This window comes from Montipora capricornis, chromosome 2 (assembly GCF_036669925.1).
Source record: "Montipora capricornis isolate CH-2021 chromosome 2, ASM3666992v2, whole genome shotgun sequence".
Taxonomy (NCBI): Eukaryota; Metazoa; Cnidaria; class Anthozoa; order Scleractinia; family Acroporidae; genus Montipora; species Montipora capricornis.
Genome location: NC_090884.1, coordinates 54,649,579 through 54,674,253, shown reverse-complemented (window position 1 = coordinate 54,674,253; position 24,675 = coordinate 54,649,579). Strand labels below are relative to the sequence as shown.

The window sequence follows — 24,675 nt, the reverse complement described above, 5'->3', positions numbered from 1 at the left end:
TTGTAGAATGATGTATATCAGGCAGTGATAAAGTGTTTTAGGGTCTTGTCACTCTTAGATGAATAATTATTTGTTGTTCATGCAGTAATTAGGTCAGCAGCAGCAGTGGGCCACAAATCCATAATTAAATTGGGTTGAGCTGTTAATGCATACACATGTTTTAGCCACACTATTTGACAGTTGACCTTACAAAATACTATTACTAATTACTATTTTGGTTTAGGTTCAGCATCTGAGTTTAACCTCACCATTGCTCTTATAAACAGGAATGGAAATGTAACAAATTCAATAATCAAGGTATTTATTTCTTATGGCTTGTAATAATGCAGGGTCACCAGAGCCATACTAGAGATGAATAATAGATAACCTTTTTAGTGGCAAAGCTCCAAATATAAACAAAAGACTGGCAACTATACTTTAACTCTTTCACTGCTGACTTTTCTACGGTCAGTACATGTATACCCCTTCACTGCTGCATTTTTTCGCAACATAAGACACCAGAGAAACCACTCTCAAAGAATGAACCATATCTTTAGTTCTATTGACGCTATTATGATAATCTTTTCAGGACATAATTATACAATAAAAAATTTGCCATCGTTTGAGCTATCTTTATTAAGGTGAAAGCAGAGCCTAAACACAATTTGATTTATATAAATAAAGAAATACAGTAAACATGCATTACAAAAGTTCATGTGCGCTAATGGCACGCAATTCTTGTAGGCAAAAGGACCTTTTCAAGAAAGGAAACATGCATAATAATGAACACTGAATTTTGCCTTTGTGAAGTCAAAAACATTCATGTCGTCCGGTCGTGTTTCACCTTCCTTTTCAAGTGAGATTAACCTTTCTATCATCCAAAAATGGCAGAACTTGTCATGCTAGTTGTCCTTTAGGGTATACGAAACAATCCCATTGCATGCATGCCCCTATAGGAACAAATTTTCAACAGCACTTTGGGACACTCTTTCATGTTGAGTATTCTCAACATCCACAGTGGGAGTCACATAATCCTATGTCGAGTGTACTCGACAACAGCAGTGAAAGAGTTAATGTAAACTTTAATTCTTGGCTTTGACGTTGAGGGGCTGGACAATCTGCGAGCCCGTGAGCGATCGAGCTATGTTGGCTTGCATGACTTGCAGCCATGGCTCTCATGAATCGCATGGCTAATGCTGGCTCACACGTTGTCCTCTCTCTAACGTTGAAGTGCACACTAGGAAAAATCACAAATGAATCGAAGTTGGATATTGTGCTCTAGCACTTTGTATCAGATTTTCAGCTTTGTTGACTGGTTCATCTCATGAACTAATAGACGAGTGCATTTAATTTTGTTTTCCTTAACTCCAAATAATGTTTAATCAAAAGTAACTTGCAGTTCTGAAAGAAAGAAACCTGGGAGAGTTAGGTCTCAATTTCTGCTATGACGATCGAAGAAGCATCCTTTTACAGATTTAGTAGTCAGGATCGAATTTACCGACATGGACACAATTAAGAAAAGCTAGAAATTCATTTTGTCCAAGGGATTTGTTTTGTTTATTGCATTCTTTGACGAAGTTTATTCCTCTGAAAATAAACAGTATAAGAACAGGTTATAAAAGTATGCATAAATTAGATCAAGACTCAAATAACCACACTGTCTTGAACAAGCCAGCTGACACAATTTAACAGCAGAAGAAATTGACAGCAAATAATTATAAATAAAAGAATCCGAGATTCTTAATCGATCTTTTTGTAAAATTAATGCACTCCAGTTAATTTGTAATAGATATTTTGTTTGATACAGAACTAAAGCTGATGGAATTCCCCTGACATTCTTTCACCATGTAATTAGGTTGAGCTCGAGCTATGTGGAAATACCTTTAACAACAACAACAACAACAACAACAACAACAACAACAACAACAACAACAACAATAATAATAATAATAATAATAATAATAACAAAAATCAAATCTAAATCAATCTAACAAAAATCAAATCTGCAATTAAGCTGTATGAGAATACAGATCCTACCATGAGGTTAGTTCAGAAGTTTGAAGAGAGGGCGAGTGAGAAGGGATTCACTTCGTTGGTTAAGGAGGCATGCAAGTACGCGGAGGAGCTGGACACGGGTTTGACTTTGAACTATCCGAACCCGTCATGCAGCCCGCGCCAAGCACCGGATACAGAAATTCTAGGGAAGAAAGTTAAGGGTTATTTGAGGAGGACTGTGACGGAGAAGTTACAGGAAGAGATTGAGAGCGAGCCATGGCATGGTCGCTTTCTGTGTGCACGGTGGCAGGACGAAGATCTGAGCATGGATGAGTGTTTTGCTTGGCTACGGGAGTGGCCCTCAGCACCCACCCACACGATTACCGGGGTACTGGAGCTTTATGAACAGCTCACCCCTACTAGAGTGTATACAAAGATCAAAACAGGAACTTCACAAGGAGAGATCACGTGTGGGTTGTGCGGAGGCACTGCAGAAACTCTTGCGCATGTTCTTGCGGGATGTCCTGCTTTAGCACAGTCCAAGTACTTGGAGCGAGACAACGCTGCACTTAAGGTGTTGTTCTTTGAGGTGTGTATTTAAAGACCTGCAGCTAGTGGACTCAGTACCACGATGGTACTCGTTAGTGGCACCCAAACCAGTGTACGAATCTCCGGAAGCTCAAGCTTACTGGGATGTACCAGTGTATGCCGAACAAAGCTATCATAATGTCAAGGCCAACAGAGTGGACGTTAGATTTGTGGATCACAGGAGGAAACGATCCTGGGCAGTTGAAATGAGTTGCCCCTAGTTATACAACCGTAGGAAAAAGGAGAGGGAGAAGACGGAAAAGTATGCTCCACTGCGCTGGGAGTTAAGGAAGCAGTACCCTGGCTATGTCGTGGAACAGTGCAACGTAGTGATTGATGTGCTAGGCGGTTGGTCTAAAGATTTAGAGAAAACAATAAAGAAACTTTTGGGCGCTAGAGGAAAGGAGGTTCTCAGAAGGATGCAGAAAGCTATTATCTCAAGTTCGCTTAACATAGCGCGGGCCTTCAAGACCACCGTCAAATAATTTTACGAACTTTAGAAATTACAGAGTATTAGAAAATTTTAAGAATTTTTTTTTCTTTGAATTTTTAAGGATTTAGGATTTTAAGGATTATTATATATAATATATATATTATATATATATATTATCATTTTAAAACGCTCCTTTATATAGAGACTTGTGTTCCGTAAGAGGACATAGGATACGCTTTGTGCCCTATGTACTTTTAATATTAGAGCATCCATATGTGTATACTGCAGATAATAATAATAATAATGATACCGTAAGTAGGCAATAGTTTTATATAGCGCCTTTTTCCAATGTCCAAAGGCACTTAACCCTAACCCTAAATCCTAACCCACAACAATAGAAATCTAAAAGCTATAAGAAATGCTAAGTAGTAGAAATGCTAATTATAGTAAAAGATCAAGCTGTGGGTGGGGGGGGGGGGGGTGGTATGGGTGTCGCGCTCCAATGACTAGCTCCTCCGTTTTACTATTAATATTAAGCTTAAGCTTATTAGATAAATGTAGCATCCACTTATTTATATCACTAATGCAGACCTCAATGCAGGAAACAGCAAAAAGTTTTTCAACCGTCAAAGATGACTCAAACAAAACAGAAATTTGCATGTCGTCTGCATAGAAGTGAAAACACATCCTGTGAAATCTACCCCTAACTAGTATGTCCCCCAATGGTGATGTGTGTACACAGTAAATACAAAAATTTAATAGGTCCAAAGAATGAGCCTTGGGGTACACCTCAAAAAAAAAAAAAAAAGATTGCCACTAGTGGATTTCCTTCCCGAACCATCACAAGCTGCTTTCTGTTAGTGAGGTCAGATTTAAGCCAGGAAAGTGCTATGCCCTTAATACCGAAACAACATGACAATCGCTGCAAAAGAATAGAATGATGAAAGGTATCAAGCGACTGCAGATAAATCTAACAAAACAAGGATAAGAGAACAGCAATATTATCAATAGCTTCCAGGATATCATTCTGAACTCAGACTAAGCAAAGCCGTTTCAGTACTATGCAACTTCTTGTACGCAGACTGGAAAACTTCACCTAGATCATTATTCAAAATATAGCTAGTTAACTGATGAGCAACAGACTTTTCAATTAATTTGGAAGTAAACATTAGATTCCAAACCTGTCAAAAATTACTTAAAACCTAAAAGTCAGAATCCACCTTCTTCAATAAAAGGGATCAACAGTGCTTCCTTGTGAACATCCGTAACAGTTCCTGTCTCCCATGAAATTGATTATTTTAGTAATCACTGGCAGAAGACCAGGAAGGCACACTTTGAGCACACACAAAGGAACTGGATTCAAAGCACTCAACTTTATAGAACCAGCCGTGATAATATGTTTCACTTGTTCAATTGACACGTCTTCAAAGTGTGTCAACTGAATAGGGCAGTGGACTGAGTGAGTTAGTCTGAGAGGAAAGGTGCCGTGCATCGCAAGCATCACTTGAGAGGTTATTATGGATATCTACAATTTTGCTCTTAAAGAAATCTGCTAATCTCTCAGCTAAATCTACATCAGAAGAAGAGGGAGGATAGCTCGATCAGTTCACCTCTGTTGTGCAGTAATTTATCCACAGTTTGAAATAAAATCTGCTGATTGCCTACCTTGAGGGTCCTCTATTAAGCCTGAATTGTAGTCAACCTTAGCATTTGAAGTCAGATTCGAAACCACATTGCACTGAGCCATAAAGCGATCAGAGTGTTTTGATCTTCGCCAGTGATGCTCCAGTCTCCTCCATGCTCTCTTCTGAGTCATGATCTCTTGTGAAAACCAAGGTGCGGCTGGGCGCATAACAATTAATAGATTTAGCTTTTAAAGGAGCGTGAGTATCAAGTTGTGACCAAAGAACATCATTAAATCGATTTCCTAAACAGGAAAGTGGATAGAAAAGTGCATATTATCTGAAGAAATTTGTTTTCTTCCCTAATTTAGAACAGGACAGTTGGACTCAACTCTTCATGCGTTTCATCAATCAGTGAATCATTTTGGGATCCGATATCTATAACAGCGACATTTGATAACTTCACAGAAGAGGACAAGTCAGTACTCTCTTTTCTTACTTGCACATTTGTAAATTTAGTTTGGAGTAATATAATTATTTAAATAACAATACACTCCCCCCCTCCCCTATTAAAATTTTCCCTTTTCGTGGGCATGCAGTGTAGTGTTACTAGTAGATATCGCCTTCAGACGACCACATCTCAGTGCTCTAGGTTTGAATCTCAGCAGGTGCTCTCCAAAGTTCCCTGAGCTTCCTATCCACGTGAGATCCCACTTGGCAAAATGAGTATACCAGTTTTACATTTACATGAGTGTACCAGTTGTGTATGCAACAAGCATGGAGTAGCGCCTGTGGACCCCTACCATGATAATAATATGGTAGAAGCTTAAGAAAAAGGACCCTTCAACTGCAGTTGGCCTATTTGTCTTGCCTTTTAGCCAAATTTGTCTCTACTATTATAAAATTGATTTTCACCGTTAATAGCACAATGTGTCGAGGTAATGACAAATGCACATGCTCAGTTTTGATATAAACATAATTAAGTGTCCAGTTAAGCCTATATGAAGTTAACTATAATTAGCTGTTATTACAGTTGAGCCAATGTTTCAGTGGTGTTCGTTTCAGAGCAATCAGAAGCGATCAGATTTAGAGAAGAGTAAGAGATTTAGGTTGTGAAATGCCAACAAAATAACGAGTTCCTCTCCAGAATTAACGTTTTTTCTCAGAAGAAGAGAAACTACTGTGTAACAGTTGTTGAATGGAAGCTGTCTTCAATAGATTCGCACATTTGGGGTTGTTACTTCGATTAACACGTCCATAAATTATGCTATAATACAGTGCCTTACCATAATAAAATAAAATTATAGGCCAGGCAAACCTCAAATTACAGGAAAAATGGTGAATGAAATAGTCAAGAATCAAGAAATTACACAGTCCTTTGACAAGAAATTCTTGCTTTGACCGAAAGCCTTGTTTTTGCACCTTCTGAAACTAACACCGCTGAGATGTGGGCTCAACTGTAGTAACAGATATTGATAACAAAGTTAACATTTACTTTACATAGAGCTGCTTTCAAATGAGTGTCGTAAAACGAATACCAAAGTAATTACTTCGACCAATCACAGCGGGTGCAAATAGCGCAATGGACCAATCCAAATTCGTAGCAATTCCATGTAACTTGCTCAAAGTGCGGGAAAAATGGTGGGTGCAAGTCGCGATTGGTTTTGGTTTTCCTCCTCATTGGCTGATAGATTGGTGAGAGATTTTTAAACCAATCACTAAGCATAGCAATAGACCAATTTTGATATATTAAAATTCAGTCCTAAACAAAAGACATCATCTCGAGGCTCTGGGAAATAATTATACAAATCCTTACATTTATTCCCCAGAGGCCTTGAGATGATGCCTTTTGTTTGGGACTGAAGACAGTCATTTGAAAACTGCTCTGTGATTCACCTGTCACCAATTTATCTATGTCTAATGCTTATGTATTCAGTGTTTACGACTTTGTCAGCACCCCTCTTCATTTTTATGTGTGCATTGTTGACCAGTCTTTTTTTTTACCTTCAGCATAACACATTTGATGTTCACCTTAAACACATCCTTTCCAATTGCTGTGTCGATGAAACACTTCTTAGAACCAGTATCCCAACATGGCCAAGTAAGAGTTAACCTTTGTCTTTACCTTTCTCCCCTTTGAAATGAAATGAAAGATAACTAGTGCAGATAACAGAAAAAAAAAATTATATGTGACACAGCTCGTGCAATATTGTTGTTACTGCACTTTTAAAGAAATAGGAAGTTAAAATTCCAATCAATTCCTGCTGTCAATCACTGTCATTTTGGCAGTTTGTGTCTGAAGTGGCTACTGACTATCGAGGCAAATGTGATAGACAGAAGTGAAAAATGAACCCATAATTAGATTTATGTGATTATTTTTATTTCTCTTTTAGATTATTATTGCACTTGTTATATTATTTGGAGTCTACATTCTTATTATATTTGAGGTATGAAGCAATTCTGATGTTTGTAGAAAGATAATTTCATATTTGTTGTTGTGCTTCTTAAAAAAAGGAAAATAAATAAAAAAGAGTAATTTTTTGACACTTAGCTAATCCTGTGTGCATGATGAATCATCAATTTTTTTTATTTGTCTTTATTTATTAATAATTTTTAATATTTCCTTTAAATTCTTCATTAGGAATAAAGAATCGGTGATCTCGTGCGGGGGTGCGCGGTGCACCCCCTGCACCTTCCCCCTAGATCCGCCCCTGGCCCCTGCACCCTCCCTCTAGATCTGCTCCTGGCTCTAATGTTCAGTATCCCATGATTATAGCAATCAGTCAATCAGAACCAGTCACATGATTCAAGCGCTGTAAACAACTAACCTCCGGTAGTACTACACTGCACAATGTATTGTTGATGAGATAATTTCTTTCAGCTTGTTCACAGGGCCACTGCAGCAATGCTGGGATCCTTGGCGGCTCTATCTGCTTTGTCTTATGTGAACAAGGTAAATAATCTGATTACATGGGATCATTAAGTTACCGCTTACATGCATGTTTATTTTAAAAACAAGGGAGTTTTATATCAACATAAGGTCTACAACATCATGATTAGCTGTAAAATTAATTGATTATGATTAAGTCTCAATTTGAAAGGTATAACCTTCCCACACTTAGCCAAGTGTCCCCTTGGTTTTCCTGGAAGGATTATGTGACATTCTGTCGCTTTTATTTTTCAGAGGTACTATACTCTAGGGGAAAAGTAACTAAACTTTAACATTTATCTCTAGCTGTAAACGTGTGTAAACCTTACATTGACAATAGGCCATTTGCGAGTTCATGCCTTCCTCACCTTCAAAGCGAGTCTAAGTGCGAAGTTTTTGTTATGAAAATTAGTTTTCATTCATATGTAAAGTAGAACTAATTACCATTACAAAAACTTCGCACTTAGACTCGCTTTGAAGAGGAGGCATGAACTCGGAAATGGCCTATTGCCTGATAATAATAATAATAATAATAATAGTAATAATAATAATAATAATAATAATAATAATAATAATAATTAATAATAATAATAATAATAATAATAATAATAATAATAATAATAATAATAATAATAAAGACTCTATACAGGGTAGCACGATAATAGCCACAGGCTAATAAACTTGTGGCCCTGATTTAATCAACTAATTACAAGTTAAAAATAGAACAAAAATTAAGAACTATTTAAGAACTATTTAAAAATTAAGAACTTAAAATTATGAATAAAATAATCGAGAAATGATCATATAAAACTCGATTACTAAATATGAAAATGATGTAAAAATTGTTGGTCCCTAAAAATCTTACTCCACTTGTTATGCTTAAAACAGGCTACAGAATTCACCTTCCTTAGTAGATAAGGGTACATTATTCCAGAGTCTTGAAGCGGATACTACAAATGTGCGTCCACCTTCGGTTTCTCTTTTATATTTAGGGCAAACAGCGTTGAAATTAGCGTACCGCGTATTCCGTGAATGACGTTTGTGATTAATTACTAGGTGATCATCCAGGTAGCTTGGTAGAGACCCATGTATATGTTTGTACAAAATGGAGCATTTGTCTATGTTACATTGTTCATAAAAAGGAATCCAGTGTAGCTTATTAAATAGTGCTACCGATGATGCTTGGCGGTCTGCGTACAAGATAACTCGCGCTGCGCGCTTTTGTAACTTTAAAATTCTATTTAATAACTCCTTGTCGCACGATGACCAGATAACACTCACATAACTCAATACCGGGCGAATTATAGCATTATAGTATAGTAGGCGTTGAGATAACGGCAAAAATACTCTAATCTTACGTAATACAGCTATCCGCCAGGGGCACCCAACGAATGATTTCGGTAAAATATCTGTTCGGATGTAAGGTGATCCGCGAAGAAAGCCTCTTACAAATCATTTCGACATGCAAGTTAGAAGAAAGCATGTTGTCAATTTCTAAACCCAAGAGGGTAGCACTGTTTACAATTTTGAGGGTTTTTACTCCATCTGTTGTAACATTCGGCAGATTGCGAAGCTTGGGTGCAAGTCTTTTCCCGGTAATCGTCAAAACCTTCGTCTTTTCTTCGTTTAAAGGTAGCTTATTTGCATTAGCCCAAAGCTGAATTTCACTTACAGATGTGTTCAGTGAAAGTTCCAGTTGTGATATGTTCCTGAAATCCGAAGAAGTTGTAATTGTTGTATCATCAGCGTAAAGGTCAATTTGAGAGCTGACGTGTAAAGGCAGATCATTAATGAATAGAATAAAGAACAAAGGGCCCAAAATACTGCCTTGAGGAACGCCATGTTTAACTAGAGACACACGATTCCTTCCATTAAATAAAGATTTTGAAAAACACTTTGGGATAAAGAAGCGGAAATAAATGACAACGTTTCGAGGTCATCCTGGCTTCATTTTCATTCTGCAGCATCCGGCGGCCGGCATGTTTCAACTATTGACACCTGTGAGAACATTCTATTATATATTTTGACGCTTTCAAAAAGTTGAAGCTACCTGAATTTTTTAGGTGTCTATAGGAGACTATTCACCTCCGATCACCTCGCGCGGGATTTTGCGCCCGAAAATATTGTAATCAATGAACGAAATGATATATGAAATGAATCATACTGAACTGCAGATATGAAATCAAGTAAAGCTATGATCTTCGCAGTTATGGATGCAATTTTACCAATTGCGTAGAGGAGCCTGAAAAATTCAGGACTTCAACGAGGTTTGAGCCCGTGGCCTCGCGATACCGGTGCGACGCTCTAACCACCTGAGCTTTGAAGCCACTGACGTTGGGAGCTGGTCATTTGTGGGTTCTAATTTTCCCAGTCAGTATATGATTCATTTCATATATCATTTCATTCATTGATTCATTCCTCACGGGAAAATTAGAACCCACAAATGACCAACTCCCAACGTCAGTGGCTTTAAAGCTCAGTTGGTTAGAGCGTCGCACCGGTATCTCGAGGTCACGGGTTGAAACCCCATTGAAGTCCTGAATTTTTCAGGCTTCTCTACGCAATTGCTAAAATTGCGTCAATAACTGCGAGGGATCATAGCTTTACTTAATATTGTAATCGTTGCAACTGTTCACCTCAGTGCAATCAGTGAATTCACTTCGGTGAAAAGTTGTTAACTATTTGACTTGAAAATGAAGCGTGGATGACTTCGAAACAACAAATAATTACCTTGAAAGAAATACATGTATGGATTAACAGTACCTTGTTTTAAAACAATCATCGCGTGTGTGCTGCTTGTCTCGTGGTGCATGCAATTAAGACGACTTGCGCTATTTTTGCTAGGAAAGGTAAACTACCAGAAAATAGTTTCAGAACTTGCAGCTGGAAAGATGGATACAACTGCATAAAAACGCAAGCCAAAGTTACAAGGTTAGCCAATCACGGCATCTCTAGCGTGGCGTTGCTATGTGGTATCCAACCACGTGATTACTAGCGTCAAAGCACCCATTACACGCTCTATGCAGTGTGAGTCATGTGATGGTAATAATTCTCATTTGACACTTCACAGAGACCAACAATGGAAACCATTTTAACCTGGGTGGAGTGGGAAACTCTCTTTCTGTTATTCGGAATGGTATGTACTTCTTGAAGATTTAGTTAACGAGAACACCACCAATATACAATCATTATGGTAATTGAACTGAGTGGAGTGCAATTTGGTCCGAAATCATACGTGTGATTTCAAAATCGAACGAGCCCACAGTGCAAGGCGAGTTTGATTTGAAATCACACGTATGATTTCAGACCAAAATTGCACGACACGAAGTTCAATTACAACTTTATTACATCCATTTAGAAATCATACAATAATTATTTAATCACTAAAATACAGGATTTCAGTCAGTACCAATATTTTATTGATCCAGTTGGGAACAAAAGTTGCAAAATTCGCCACACAATGGTATTCTTTGTCTTTCATTTTCCTGCAATTTAATTGGTTACCTTAAACAAACCTTGAAATCTTATTGGCTGCTTTGTTTTAGTTTTCCTCTCATTGGCTGGGGAAATGGTGCGATTTAGAACAGAAAATACAATGTACTGCGATTTGGGAATAAATCACACTGCTGAGAGCCAATCAGATTGCAAGAATCACCAGTGATTTCTAAATGGATGTAATAAAAATACGTGAAACGGATGTTAGAAGAAATTATCGCAGTTAGATCAGCATCTTAAAGGGGCTAGGTCACGCTGTTTTAGGTAATTTTGTTTAATTTTGGTAATTATGAGCTCTAAACGTCAAATTGGCAGAGCAAGAGTCTTTCATTGGCAAAATCACGGCCACAGAACAGCTGAGAATGATTTTCCAGCTGTTTTGATATAAACTGATATAAATTTGAAAAAAGGTGGGCCGACGTTTTTCAAATTTACTCAAATGCAATCCATTTCAATCCTCCCCAGTTTTGTCCATCCTTGTCCCTTCTTAGCTTTCCTGTGTTTTGTTTGAGTTCTTCTAAAGTTTTGTGCCGTTATTTTGTTGTTTCAGTTAATTTTATGACCATTTGATCAATGCTGAAATTGCCTAAAATTGCGTGACCTAGTAACTGCCACTGAGCTAGATTGCCAGTAATTGCCTGCTTGCTTGAAAAAATCTAGGCTTTTACGGTATTCGCATCGATAACCGTGTGATTGCGCCGAATTGCTCCACCAACTAAGCTATCATGAAACTAGCTGGGATATGGTCACCTGTAAGTTCAAGTTCATCCATATAATTATTATATGAAATTTCATACATTTGATCTCATTTGAAATGAATGTTAGAAAGATCATCGCCGTTAGCTTAGCAACGTCCACACGTATTCGGATCATGATTTTTGAATCCGCGACTTTTTCTTTGCGGATTCAAGAACTTTCACGTCCAAACTTATCCGGATTCGTTCTAGTATCCAGGACGCCTCTGTGGCTATTGTCAACAGAGCATGCTCCATCAGGCCTGCGAGTTGGCGATAAGAGAATCAATAGCATTTTCGTTCAGCGAACATGTTGAATATTTACGCGGTAAAGCTGGATCTAAGTTTGTAAAGTCATTGGATTTGAAAATATCCGGATTCGACCATCCACACGATTCCAAATTCCTTGCGTGTTCAAACCTTTCCACACTGGGGAGCGGGTTCAAAAAGTGATTCGCATGCCGGATTGACCGGATACGTGTGGACGGAACAAGGTGGGATAACCAAGAAATACTTCTGATGGCGCCAAATATATTTTTAAGTGGGCGTTCTCTGATTGAAGTTGCATGAACTGTCTGATCCCTGTAATAAGAGAGTTTAACTGGAGAATCCGGAACTTTTTGATTACGCTCTCCACAGTGGATTTTTTTAAATCCGCTATGAATCCGGAAGCGTGTGGACGCTAAATCCGGAAATTTTTTATCCGGATGACGTAGCGAGATCGAGCCCAGTTCCTTACCGTGAAATCAATTTTCAAGATGGCTGCCGAGGGCTTCATGGCGCATGCTCTGTTACCTCTGTTTCTTTGAGGAGTCCTGAGTACTAGAGGGAATCCGGATACGTTTCGGATACGTGTTGAAGGGAAAATTCGATTTGAATACCCTACGTGTGGATGGGAATTTTTTTGAATCCGGAAAGAAAAAGTTGCGGATTCAAAAATGTCCAGATACTTGTGGACGGGGCCTAAGAAACGACGACGGCTACAGAAACACTAGACTGCTAGCAGTTCCTTTCTGGACAGTCGCGAGAGCTTGCGAGCCGAGAGCGCACAGCGCGGCGAGACTGGAGCAAGGAGAAAAACACGAGAAGAGCCCCCTCCGCTCGTTCGCTCCAGTTTTCCGCTTTCGCTCGGCTATTTCGCGCGCATTCGCGACTATCTAGAAAGGGACTGCTAGCAGTGTACAGAAACACTAACACCACAAAACAATAATATCATCAGTTAAAAGAAGTACTCTTGCATAACAACGATGTGCTGCATGTTTATGATTGTAGTTTTAAACTGGATATATGTTTTCTTTGTGGCAGATGATTCTGGTTGCTGTTTTTGCTAAAACTGGATTCTTTGACTACATAGCACTAAAGGTGTGAAAGAGATCGAATTTAATTAAAGAGATGTACTCTTGAATGGTGACTCGCTGGGATACTCGAAAATCATCGAAGTCTCCTAGCAGTAGTGAACCTATAACATTCAGGGCCCAGTTGTTGAAAGCCAGATTAAGCTATTCCTGGATTACGGGAAACTTAAACTGCTTTCTATTTTCTGATCAGAAAAAGTTTCCACAATATTTTTAGCCTTCAAAATTGTCAATACCTTTGCTTTCCTTCCACTTATGTCCAGAAATGACCCTAATTACTATGATTCTCAGTTGAGTACGGCACTGGGTTGTTTCGCGACAAAGTTTCAGTGTTTGAGTTCCCATGTTGTCAAGGGCAACTTGCTTTGTTTCCAAGAGTGACTTTTTGGGCCTTGACGTCATGAGCGATGAAGCCCGCCAAAACTGGTGACCCGGCGTTACCAGTTAAATCAGTGACGTCAAAACCCGAAAAGTTACCCTTGGAAACGAAGCAAGTTGCCCTTGACAACATGGGAACTTTAAAGCTGAAACTTTGTCCCCAAACTTCCCTACTGTCGTACTCAACTGAGAATCGTAGTAAATGCAAGCCCCCATTTTGACATCCAACACGAAGTGTCCCTTGAAGTCTAAGCGTTTACCACCTATTTCCAACAATACGGTAAAGGTAAAGGATAGCGTTATTTTTAGCTCAGGATAAAGGCAGCTGTTTATCTTTACTTGAAGAGCAGCATTTGGGGGACACTGTGTGACATAAATTGTCTGTATTCCGAGACACGAGTGATGTTGAAGTTGGCAAGAAGAGCAAGGGGACACTTTGTGACGCTTATTGAAATCCGCGTGCATCTAATTAGGGTCAATCCTGGACATATCTGTTTCCTTCAGCATAAAATTACAGGTGAGGGCTTTTTTTGAAGGGCAAAATTCAAGCCTGGGTTTTCATTTAATCGCGGATTAGTGGTAATCGGTGTTTTGAACAACTTGGCCCCTTAGAGCGGTTTTCGCGTGAGTGTCGAAAGTAATTAGCGAATTGCTTTGGTTTATGATTACTTCACTCAGTGATTGGTTCAAAGTTCTCGCGCTACTTTTTCAACCAATCAGAAGTGAAACCAAGGTCGTGTTCTATTGGATCACCCGTTTCAACCGCAACCGGTTTCGGTTGAGGTTCCTTAATAGAACACTTTTCCAACCGTTTTCGGTTGAAAGGTGGTAACTCCTGGGAATAGTTATTACCAGACTTCTCAGCGTTGACAAGTTGAGGCCTGAAAGCAACACGACAGGAGCCCGAGGCCGACTTTAAATGGCCCGCGTAAACGACAGCGGTTGCTGCCAATGCTTTTTCAACCGTTTCAACCTAGTTGAATTCCAATAGAACACGACCCAAAACTAATCGTGGCTCGCGCGTGCACATTTTCCCGCGCTTTGTGTCAGCTACGTGTTATTACTTCGAGTTTTGATTGATTTACCGTATTGTCTTCGTTCTTTTTCATTGGCCAAAGCAATTACTTTGGTTTTGGTTTTACGACACTCGATTGAAACTCGCTCTATGATTGTATCGAATGCTCTACCACTAAACTATAAGAGACTAGTTCTAAGGAGCTGGGGCCTATTTCTCGAAAGTCCCGAAACTTTACGGGCCATTTTCGGGTGTCACAATTCCCTTTGTATCTCAAGAACAGGGAGGGGTTAAGTCGACAAACTTCACAGTCATTTTTTTTTTGTTACCTCTAAAAAATGTTAAAAGATCGGCTCTACAAAACAAGTGGTTGGCAGTTTCACAAATGGCTTTTCGGTCCCGAAAAGTCTTCGGGACTTTCGAGAGACGGGCCCCCTGGGCTATTAGACTAGATTACAGCCCAAGTGAGTGACACTAACCCGTTCGTTCGATGGACCTTATTCCGGAATAAGAATACGTGGATTTTTTGGCGGTATGTTTGGCGTTTTGAAGCAGCAAGGATAATAAAGATATGTTTAAAATTGAATTTTAGCAGGTCTTTGATAATTTTAATTCGAATCTCCGTTAAAAAAAAGGATTTCTAACTTCTGTTCTATCTATTCCTATTCCGGAATACGGTCAAAAGAAAATATCGCATATAGACACAGGCTCCCCAAGTTGAGTGTCAAGGAAAGCCAACAAATATAAGGTATGCAAAAATTTGGTTTTATCAACGGAGTTGATAATGTAAATTGGCCACCGTACAGAGATTCTAAAAGCTAACGTTTCGAGCGTGAGCCCTTCGTCAGAGCGAATACGAAGGGCTCTGGCGAAGGGCTAACGCTCGAAATGTCAGCTTTTAGAATCTCTGTACGGTGGCTAATTTACATTATCAACTCCGTTGATAAAAGCAAATTTTTGTATATTACTTCCCCACTGACGCAGCACCACAGTTTCTTAAAAAACTACCCCCTTCAACAAATATAATATATGTGGTGGGTTGGAATGAAAGTTTTATCTTTGTCTATTGATTCCGATGTGGAATTGTAACCGTGGAAATTTAGTGTGCACCATTGAGATTTTATTATACCGTTGACAACCGAGGAATTGAAACGGCTCAAATCGCGTCAAATCTGAAAAAAAAAACCACACAGGAGGGAAGCGACCCACGATGGCAAAAAGGTTAGGGTTTTTTAAATAGAGATTTGTTTCGTATAATTGTCTTCTCAAGTCTTTTATCGGGATTCCCATACCCTTATATTTTTGCTGGCTTTCCCTCACATTGGGCTTGGGGCGCTTGTGATATAGAGAACGTTCGAAAGTGTCGCTCGTTGCTCATATCCCTTTCGACTTAAGAATGATTCAGTTTTACACTCCAACACATGATAAAACAGGTGAGAATGTACAAACTGAACTACCTTAAGGAGCTATCATGGAAACGACTATTACTCAAAAATACTTTTGATCTCTCTCTTCCTATAAACAACATGGAAATTATTTAAAGTGCTGGTTATAGACACAGTTCTCTACCAACTGAGCTATGAAGCCACTCAGTTGGGAGCAGGTCGGTTATGGGACTCATTTGTTCCCGTGAAGGACTCAAATATACATTCCTTTCATTCGTCGAGTCCTTCAGGGGAACAAATGAGCCCAGCAAATTGACCTGCTTCCAACTGAGTGGCTTCATAGCTCAGCTGGTAGAGCATTGTGCCGGCGTCGTAGAGGTAATGGCCTCGAATGCCCTTGAAGCTACCGGATATTTCTCCTGATTTTTTCAGTTGTCTCTAAGAGACAATCCAGATAGGTGCGAGGATCGCCTTCGAGCCTCGAATAACAAATAATTTAAATTTTTCGTGTAGTCCATAAAAGGCATACTTTGGCTAATCCATCTATGTGGTGCAGGGATGGCGCAGTGGTGAGAGCACTCACCTCCCACCAATGTGGCCCGGGTTCGATTCCTCGACTCGGCGTCATATGTGGGTTGAGTTTTTTGGTTCTCTACTCTGCACCGAGAGGTTTTTCTCCGGGTACTCCGGTTTTCCCCTCTCCTCAAAAACCAACGTTTGATTTGATTTGCGTTAACTTGTTTATTTCAATTTACAGTGTCCCCGATTAGTGCTCCAGCTCTAGAACGACTAGACACTTAAAGTTGCGTTCCTTTCCCTTGTTTACGATTAACTCGATATCGTGAAAAGAGTGTCGAAGGAACGATTTGAATGCGTCGAGGTGCTTAAAAGTGTCATATTTATAGATTTTTGACGAAAGATAGTTACGAACGACGTGACAGCGTCTATGCTTATTTGAAAGAACCGTAAGAGCTCAGTGTCGGTAGTGAAATTATATCGGTCGAAACGCGTATGTGCCCATAGTCTCTTTGAAAACTGACAACCTGATCCATTATTTTTAGGCTTACAAGCTGTCACGGGGTCACGTGTGGTGGCTCATTACTCTTCTTTGCGTATGTACGGCAATTACATCTGCTTTTCTGGTAAGAAAACTGACCTTTAAAGCCCCGTGCAAACGGACGCAACGACTCCCAACAATGTAAGGACGTGCAGTGTATTATGGGAAGGATACGACCATCGCGCTGCCATCTTGTTTTCAACTTGCTGACGGTTGCTATCTCCATGGAGACCATATGTAATGCGCGTGCGTAGCCCCAACAGTGTTATAAGAGCTGTGCAAACTGATCAAACATTGTTGCGCTACGCTTCGGCGATCACAGAACAAAAGAAATGTTGGGAGTTGTTGGCTCAAAAGTTTGACCAGTTTCAAACATCGTGCAGCAACACGCAACAGCACTCAACAGGAAGTGCAAAAGGACGCAACGTGTGACACACAACAATGTTGTGTCCGTTTGCATGGGCACCGGTGGCTCAGTTGGTTGAGCACCGGGCTGTCACGCGGGAGGTCGTTAGTTCAACTCCGGCCGGACCAAGACTCAGGGTCTTTAAAAAACTGAGGAGAAAGTGCTGCCTTTGTAATTACATCTGCAAATGGTTAGACTTCCTAGTCTTCTCGGATAAGGACGATAAGCCGGAGGTCCCGTCTCATAACCCTTCAATGTTCATAATCCTGTGGGACGTAAAAGAACCCGCACACTTGTCGTTAAGAGTAGGGCATGTAGTTCCCGGTGTTGTGGTCTGTCTTCTGTTGTGGTTGGGAGGGTAAATGCTCGGAGATATTAGCTACACCAAGCTACTCTAAAAATCCGAGGGTAAATAGAGATATATGATATGATATGATGGGGCTTTTTTCTGCAGCCTTGAACTCAAATGTAAATTGACGACTTGATGAGATTTGGAAGATGGCAATGTTTTTCGAGCCTTTGTCCACCATCAGAGTGAATCAATGGAGTCATGGGGGTTGTGAAAGGTTTTAATGTCTGGTGGCCAGAAAACTTTATTGGTCGGAGCGTAGCAACATGAAAAACCAAAAATGAATTGATAAAAAAAAGGAACGTTCGTTGATTCCGAAGGGATAGACTGTGCTGATTTGAAAGCATTGTATGGGACTTTCTTTGTTGCCTTTAGGAAAGGAGAGTCCGCAGACAGTCATGCGTTGGTTGGATTAGTTTTGAGGATTAAGAAATGGCAGGCGACTGGTTTCGCCCATGTAGATTTTGTTTCATTGTGTTTAAGTTATGCAGTGTATTCTTGGTTTTCACATGACGGCACGGTCGCCATGTTGTTGTCCCGAAACAAAGAAAAGGGGACCGTGTTGGTGTCCTGACCCGATCCTCCAGGAATTGAAACTCTGTTATTATACAAACGTTTTCTTTTGTTTTCGTGAAAAAAACGAGGCCGTTGATCGCGTGAGTGAAACCCAGGAATTGCATTGGAGGAGATTTTTGTAAAGTGGTCGTAATTTTTGTAGGTCGTTTTTTATCGATGCTTGTGGTTAAAGAACTGATTTTGCGCTCGCATCTGAAATTTCCAGGTTGTTTTGGGAGTCCATCTAACTAGGAAAGTGCATACATTTTTCATGTTTCACTCACCCACCGATGCAACGGCTGTAACAGTTTCTTCATTCAAGTATGGTTTTCATTTGATTGAATGGATTCGCTTTTCATTTCAAACAGGATAATGTCACTGTAATTCTGCTGATAACACCTGTCACTGTTACGTAAGTATGAATGAATGAACCGACAGTGCTTTATGGTCAATAACAGATGATGATAGTCTCAATTTCTCGATCCCGTTTGACCACAAACTTTCTCAGCTTCCCTTTACTTTAACTGGCGCCGCTCCATCTAGTTTAGTTGTACTGTAGTTTTAACTTTCCGCGCGCTTTGATCCGGCTGTGGGCAAGAGGGTGGATGGGCAGTGTTTCTGTTTTAATTGCTAAAACTTCCTTTCGTTTCATCGGGTACGTCAGTCTTTTTTTGTGGCGTTAGTCCTCGCTCATTTATTGGTTCGTTTCATCATGCGTGAAAGTCAAAACACTTTAGAGCTTGTCAGTTTTTGGATGAAACAGCGACAAAGGCTTTGTGGGAACAGGAATGGAGAGGGGGGGAGGGGGGGGAGGGGTAGTGAGAACACTCGTCTCCCACCGATGTGGCCAGGGTTCGATTCCCAGATCAGGCATCACATGTGAGTTGAGTTTATTGGTCCTCTTCTCTGCTCCGAGAGGTTTTTCTCTGGGTACTACGGTTTTCTCGTCTCCTCAAAAAACCAATGTGATTTGATATGTATTAATATGATTTGATTTCATTTGTGCGCGACCCCACAAGCTAGCTATTCAGCTTTAAGCATTGTCGTGTGAAAATAAAGTTCCTATTCTTTGATTGCACTCACGTGATAAGACGGCCATGTTGATCCCAAAACAATAGAAAAATGCAGCTCAAGTTTTGCATAATAAAAGAGTCAAATTCCCAAATGATGTTTTCGCTATTGTTCTTTTCACCAAAATGGCCGTCGTGACGTCAGGCGCATGCGCAATCAAAGAATTATTACTATTATTATGTCAAGTTGCTCAGCTTTGTAGTACCACATCACTGAAAAATGTATTTTTGTCAATCACTAGGTTATGTCAAGTGCTAAACCTTAACCCCACTTATATCCTGATAGCTGAAGTAATATTTGCCAATATCGGTGGAACAGCAACAGGTTTGTTTGTGCTGGTTTGTTTAGAGTCAGAAATAGTGTTTCGGTTTTGCTTTGTGGTCATGTCAACCTTTTGAGGAATTTAACAGTTTACCAAGCAGCGTGCATGAGAGGCAAGGAAGGGCGTGACGAGTGTGAAAACTGACTCATGCCATAAGATACTAAAGGGTGAAATACAGTGAGATAAGGATTGTAAACAGTGGATCGCACGTCCCACAGTCATTCGGGAGCTTTAGCAACGACGACGGGAATGGCAACGAGAACGTCATCTCAAAACATAAATTCTCATTATTGTAATCACTTCACGACTACAAAGATGTGGCAGTTCTCAGGAATGAAATCGTTATAAGCGGCGCTTAATTTAGGGGGGTGAGGGGTGGGGGGGGGAAATTAAAATCTATCCTCAAGTGCTGACGTTCTTAGTTATTTCACGTTGTTGTTTTGCTGACGATGGCAAAGAAATGAACAAAAATGCAAAACGCACGTGCAGGGCGTGCAAAGCAATTGTTTTCGCCCACTAAATATGCAAATTTGTGACGTTCTCGTTGCTGTCGCCGTTATCGTCAACAAAGCTCTCTCTTAGGGACTAGTGACTTTACGATCTACGACGCGGTCGTCAACGAAAACGCCACCAAACAACAATATCATTGGTTTAATAAAAGAGGAAAAGTAACTGTGATGCACGTGCGCACGCATTTTAGCACAATTCTTGCGGTGCTCTGCACAACAACGACGTGAAATCACCAAATTTGATGTTTTGACGACAACGCGAGCGCACAGATGTGAATCTATAATTCTCTATTTTTACTCTGAAACTGGTCGTACCAATTTATTTTTAGGATACTTCGCCCACATTGTACGACGCGAAGGATATGGCCTAACCGCGAGAAACTTACGATAGTGCAAAGTTATGTTTTGAGGTGACGTTTTCGTCGACGTCGCCTTCGTAGATCGTAAAGTCCCTACTATAAGATCTACCACGCGGTCGTCAACGAGAACGCCTGTACTCTGCGCAACAACGACATGAAATCACCAAGTTTGAGGTTTTAACGACGATATAACCGTACAAATGCAAACCTTTCATTCTATAGTTTTACACTGAAACCGCTCGTACCAATTTATTTTTAGGATAATTCGCCCACAATGTAGGACGCGAACGAGATGGACTAATCGCGAGACATTCGAAAGTGCAAAGGTATATTTTGGCGTGACGTTTTCGTCGTCGATGAAAATCGTCGTCACCTCAAATATAATTTTGCACTATTGTGAGTTTTTCGCGATTATAATCCATCTCGTTCACGTCGTACAATATGGGCGAAGTGTCCTAAAAATAAATCGGTTCGAGCGGTTTCAGAGTAATTATATAGAATGAAACATTCACAGTGGTCACTTGCGTTGTCGTCAAAACCTCAAATTTGGTGATTTCACGTCCTTGTTCAACTTGTTGTGCAGAGTACCGCAAGAATGGTTGCGCTCGCATTCGGGGAGTTAAGACTAGTGTTAAATCAAGTTCTATTGATCAGTGTTCCCCTAGGGATTCAAAACACTGGAGAGTTAACACTAGAGTAGTGTCAACATCAGTGTTACACTGTGTTTCTCACAAGTGTGACCGCAACCAATATGTTGTTTTGTGGCGTTCTCTTTGACGATGACGCGTCTTAAATCTTAAGGTACCTAATGAGTTTAAGAACCGTCGACGGCTACGGCATCGGTTACGCAACAAAACAATAATAGTGGCAACCTAGTCCCCAGGGTCTCCATTGTCCACAGAGAGACCCTGGGAACGAGTTTGTAATAGTTGTGGTTACACTAGCCCTTTTACCCATGGGTAAATAGCGTTTGCTCACGGCCAAGGACGTTTTTGTGTGTAACCGCTTTCCCTAGACCGAAACTACCCTAGGGGTATTTCAATGGATACATCAAAAAGAACAAAAGAACTTGCCATGACAGTTCCTGAACTGAAAAGTACGGTTTATCTGCTGCCTGAGGTGGCTTGGCCAATCATAAAGCAGAACGTAGCTAATACACGAAGATCCCTAATTATATTAATTATACCCCTATTATTTTACCCTGAGGTGAGTCTTTTGCTGTTAAACCGCATCCCCAAGGGTAACATGAAACCCGAGCTGAACCAAACCCAAGCCATTTACCCTCCCGAAGGCCTTAAACCCAAGGTGTTTGTAACCACAATTAATATCAAATAGAGCGGTTTTCAAATGAGTGTCGTAAAACCAAAACCAAAGTAATTACTTTGGCCAATCAAGAAGGACGGAGACAATCCGGTAAACCAATCAAAACTCGAAGTAATTACACGTAGCCGACACAAAGCGCGGGAAAATGTGCACGCGCCAGCCACGATTGGTTTTGGTTTCACTTCTGATTGGTTGAAAAAGTGGCGCGAGAACTTTAAACCAATCACTGAGTGAAGTAATGCAAAACCAAAGTAATTCGCTAATTACTTTCGACACTCGATTGAAAACCGCTCTAATATCATTTATTAAAAGAGAATAAATAGTCGGGCCTCACTTGCTGCATGCATTTTAATACATTTCCTTTGCCGCAGTCTGCGAAAAAAACAACCCGACATAACCAGGTTGACCGAATTTGTACTGGAGACGGAACATCCGCCTGGGGCGAAGTTGGGCAAATTAAGATATAGTTCTTCTGGCGATTCGTCTGTGTATAAATTCTGGAAAAAGAACGGATCATCCGTCCGGACAAATGATCACGGTAGTTCGTCTTGACAGACGAATCGGCCATTTTCGAAATATCAAATATTTAGCTTGGTAGTGAGGCAGTGAGGACAAAAACAATAGAAACACGTTGGAATGGACGTTAAAAATACTTACCTATCATCCACTTTCCTTTGTCTTTGTCCTCACTGCCTCACTATTAAGCTAAATTTTAATAGCGAAAAAGGCCTGTTACCATGATGACCATGTGACGTCATTGTCATTTAACGTGGTCTCCATGCTTGCTACCTTGATGCCTGGGTGTTTTTAAACATTGTAAGTCAGTCTCACTTATGGACCTTAGCTTTTGTTTTCCACAGCAATTGGTGATCCCCCAAATGTCATTTTGGTCGCCAGCAAGGAACTCAGTGACGTTGAGGTTAGTAGCGTAATCTTGACAAGAAATCATCGTGGTGTTTGCTTTGAATACGAAACGCGGCCTCTTGTGATTAGCTTTAAGATCTCACGTCACACTCTCAACCAATAACATAGCAAACCTTTGGCTTGTTCCGCTCCTACTTCTCCGATTATTATGTAGCTGGTTGTGTGTCCTTGCTATTTTAGAGAGGTTTGATTTATTGGCTCATTCAGGCAGTGTTGTGACTATCCAAAGTGGTGGTCTTTTCTCTTGTCGACATTGCTTTGAAAACCGGTACAATGAAATCGTAATATTTTCAATCCATTGACTGTAATGCTCAGGGCCATTTATTTGCGTTTATTGCGTCAATTGGCAGAAGACATGCATGTACTATTGCTCACTTGAATGGGAGAATGCTGACTTCCTGGAAATCCTGTTTGTGCGAAGGCAGGTCTACTTGAAGGCAAAATGGCCAAAAAGCGACCGGCGGGAACAATTTTAGAACCTAATCAAAACACGGGATGCGAGGAATTCGCAAATTATTAAATGGAAAGTTGGAGTAAAGTGAAGGTTAAACAGAGTTAACTGAATAGAGTGTAATGTGAAGTGCTAGATTTCAGTCCCATATGAACCATGTGAGCGTTAGCCCTACAGATGGAAATGGGCCCACACAAGGACAGAGAAAAACTCTGACCAGGGTGGGAAATGAAAGTGAAGGTTAGTCGAAAAACGGCACAGCTGCTCAAAATGTTGCAACACCAACCACAAAAACATCTCATAATGTTCTTGTTTTATTTCCATTTTAGAAAATCGAATTTGGAGAGTTTACAATGTATCTCTGTGTTGGTATTTTGTTTTGCCTAATAGTAGCGTACGTGGTGCTCAGGTATGAATTTTCCGTAAGACTGGGTTTACACAGTACCATTTGTCGGCCTGATTTATCGGCCCGACGACGTCGGAGCGCAAACCCTGCGTATATTTTGACAGCCGATGAACGATCGATTCATGGAAACGAAAAGCGGTCCGCCCGATTCAAATAATCTGTTTCAGTGCAACAGATTTTTTGAAGTCTGGCACGCATTTCATTGCATGTCTTTGCCATACTCCAAACAATAATGCGAAATCATGAAAGTTTAGGTTTTTACAACAACGTGAGCTTAGAACAGTGAACCAGTCATTTTCAGATCTATTTTTACTCTAAAATCGTTCGTGCCCATCCAGTTGCAGGATAGTTTGCCTGTATTGTACAGCGTAGACAAGGCGGAACGATCGTGAAATAGTTGCGATAGCGCTAAGTCATATTTTGGAATGATGTTTTTGTTGACGTTGCTTAAACTTCCATAGCATAACATTAAGGCGCCCGCAAACGAGGAAACGTTGTTGCGGAAACATTGTTGCGGAAGCAAATGTTTCCCCGTTTGCGGCCTAAGGAAACATTTATTGTGGAAGCAAAAATGTTTCTGAATTTGTTCAGAAACATGTTGCTTGCTCAGCAAATGTTTCCTCGTTTGCGGGCGCCTTTAAGGCTTGAGTTTTCACGCTTGATCTTTGAGTAAAATACTTAACCCTTACATTACTGCCCTTCACCTAGGGATATAAATGGGATATCGACAATCCGTTACATGTTATAAGGAAGCCAAGCTTAAACTCTCACAGTCTGTATTTACAACGTATTCAAATTAAATTTTCCCGTCCACACGTGTCCGGATTCGTTCTAGTATCCAGGACTCCTTTGTGACTATTGTAAACAGAGCGTGCGCCATCAGGCGTGCGAGTTGGCGACAAGAGAAGCGATAGCATTTCGTTCAGCGGTCATGTTGAATGTTTACGCGGTAAAGACTGGATCTGAATTTGTGCCGTCATCGGATTTGAAAGTATACGGATTCGACCGTCTACGCGATTCAAAGTTCTTTGCGTA

At 40.3% G+C, this 24,675-nt stretch overlaps 1 protein-coding gene and 1 pseudogene across 2 annotated transcripts in view; one reads left to right on the top strand and one right to left on the bottom strand.

Moving 5' to 3' along the window:
* LOC138027687 (P protein-like) overlaps positions 1-24,675 on the top strand; it is a 57,195-nt gene that overhangs the window by 9,020 nt on the left and 23,500 nt on the right. For both annotated transcript variants that reach the window (XM_068875262.1, XM_068875270.1), the window contains 12 exons: positions 224-297; positions 4,989-5,095; positions 6,628-6,718; positions 7,011-7,064; positions 7,499-7,570; positions 10,617-10,682; positions 13,081-13,137; positions 16,970-17,050; positions 18,644-18,687; positions 19,588-19,670; positions 22,720-22,778; positions 23,564-23,643. In XM_068875262.1, coding sequence (XP_068731363.1) covers positions 224-297; positions 4,989-5,095; positions 6,628-6,718; positions 7,011-7,064; positions 7,499-7,570; positions 10,617-10,682; positions 13,081-13,137; positions 16,970-17,050; positions 18,644-18,687; positions 19,588-19,670; positions 22,720-22,778; positions 23,564-23,643 — 868 coding nt within the window. The remainder of the gene's footprint in view (positions 1-223; positions 298-4,988; positions 5,096-6,627; positions 6,719-7,010; positions 7,065-7,498; positions 7,571-10,616; positions 10,683-13,080; positions 13,138-16,969; positions 17,051-18,643; positions 18,688-19,587; positions 19,671-22,719; positions 22,779-23,563; positions 23,644-24,675) is intronic.
* LOC138026409 (uncharacterized) lies at positions 8,365-10,495 on the bottom strand (annotated as a pseudogene).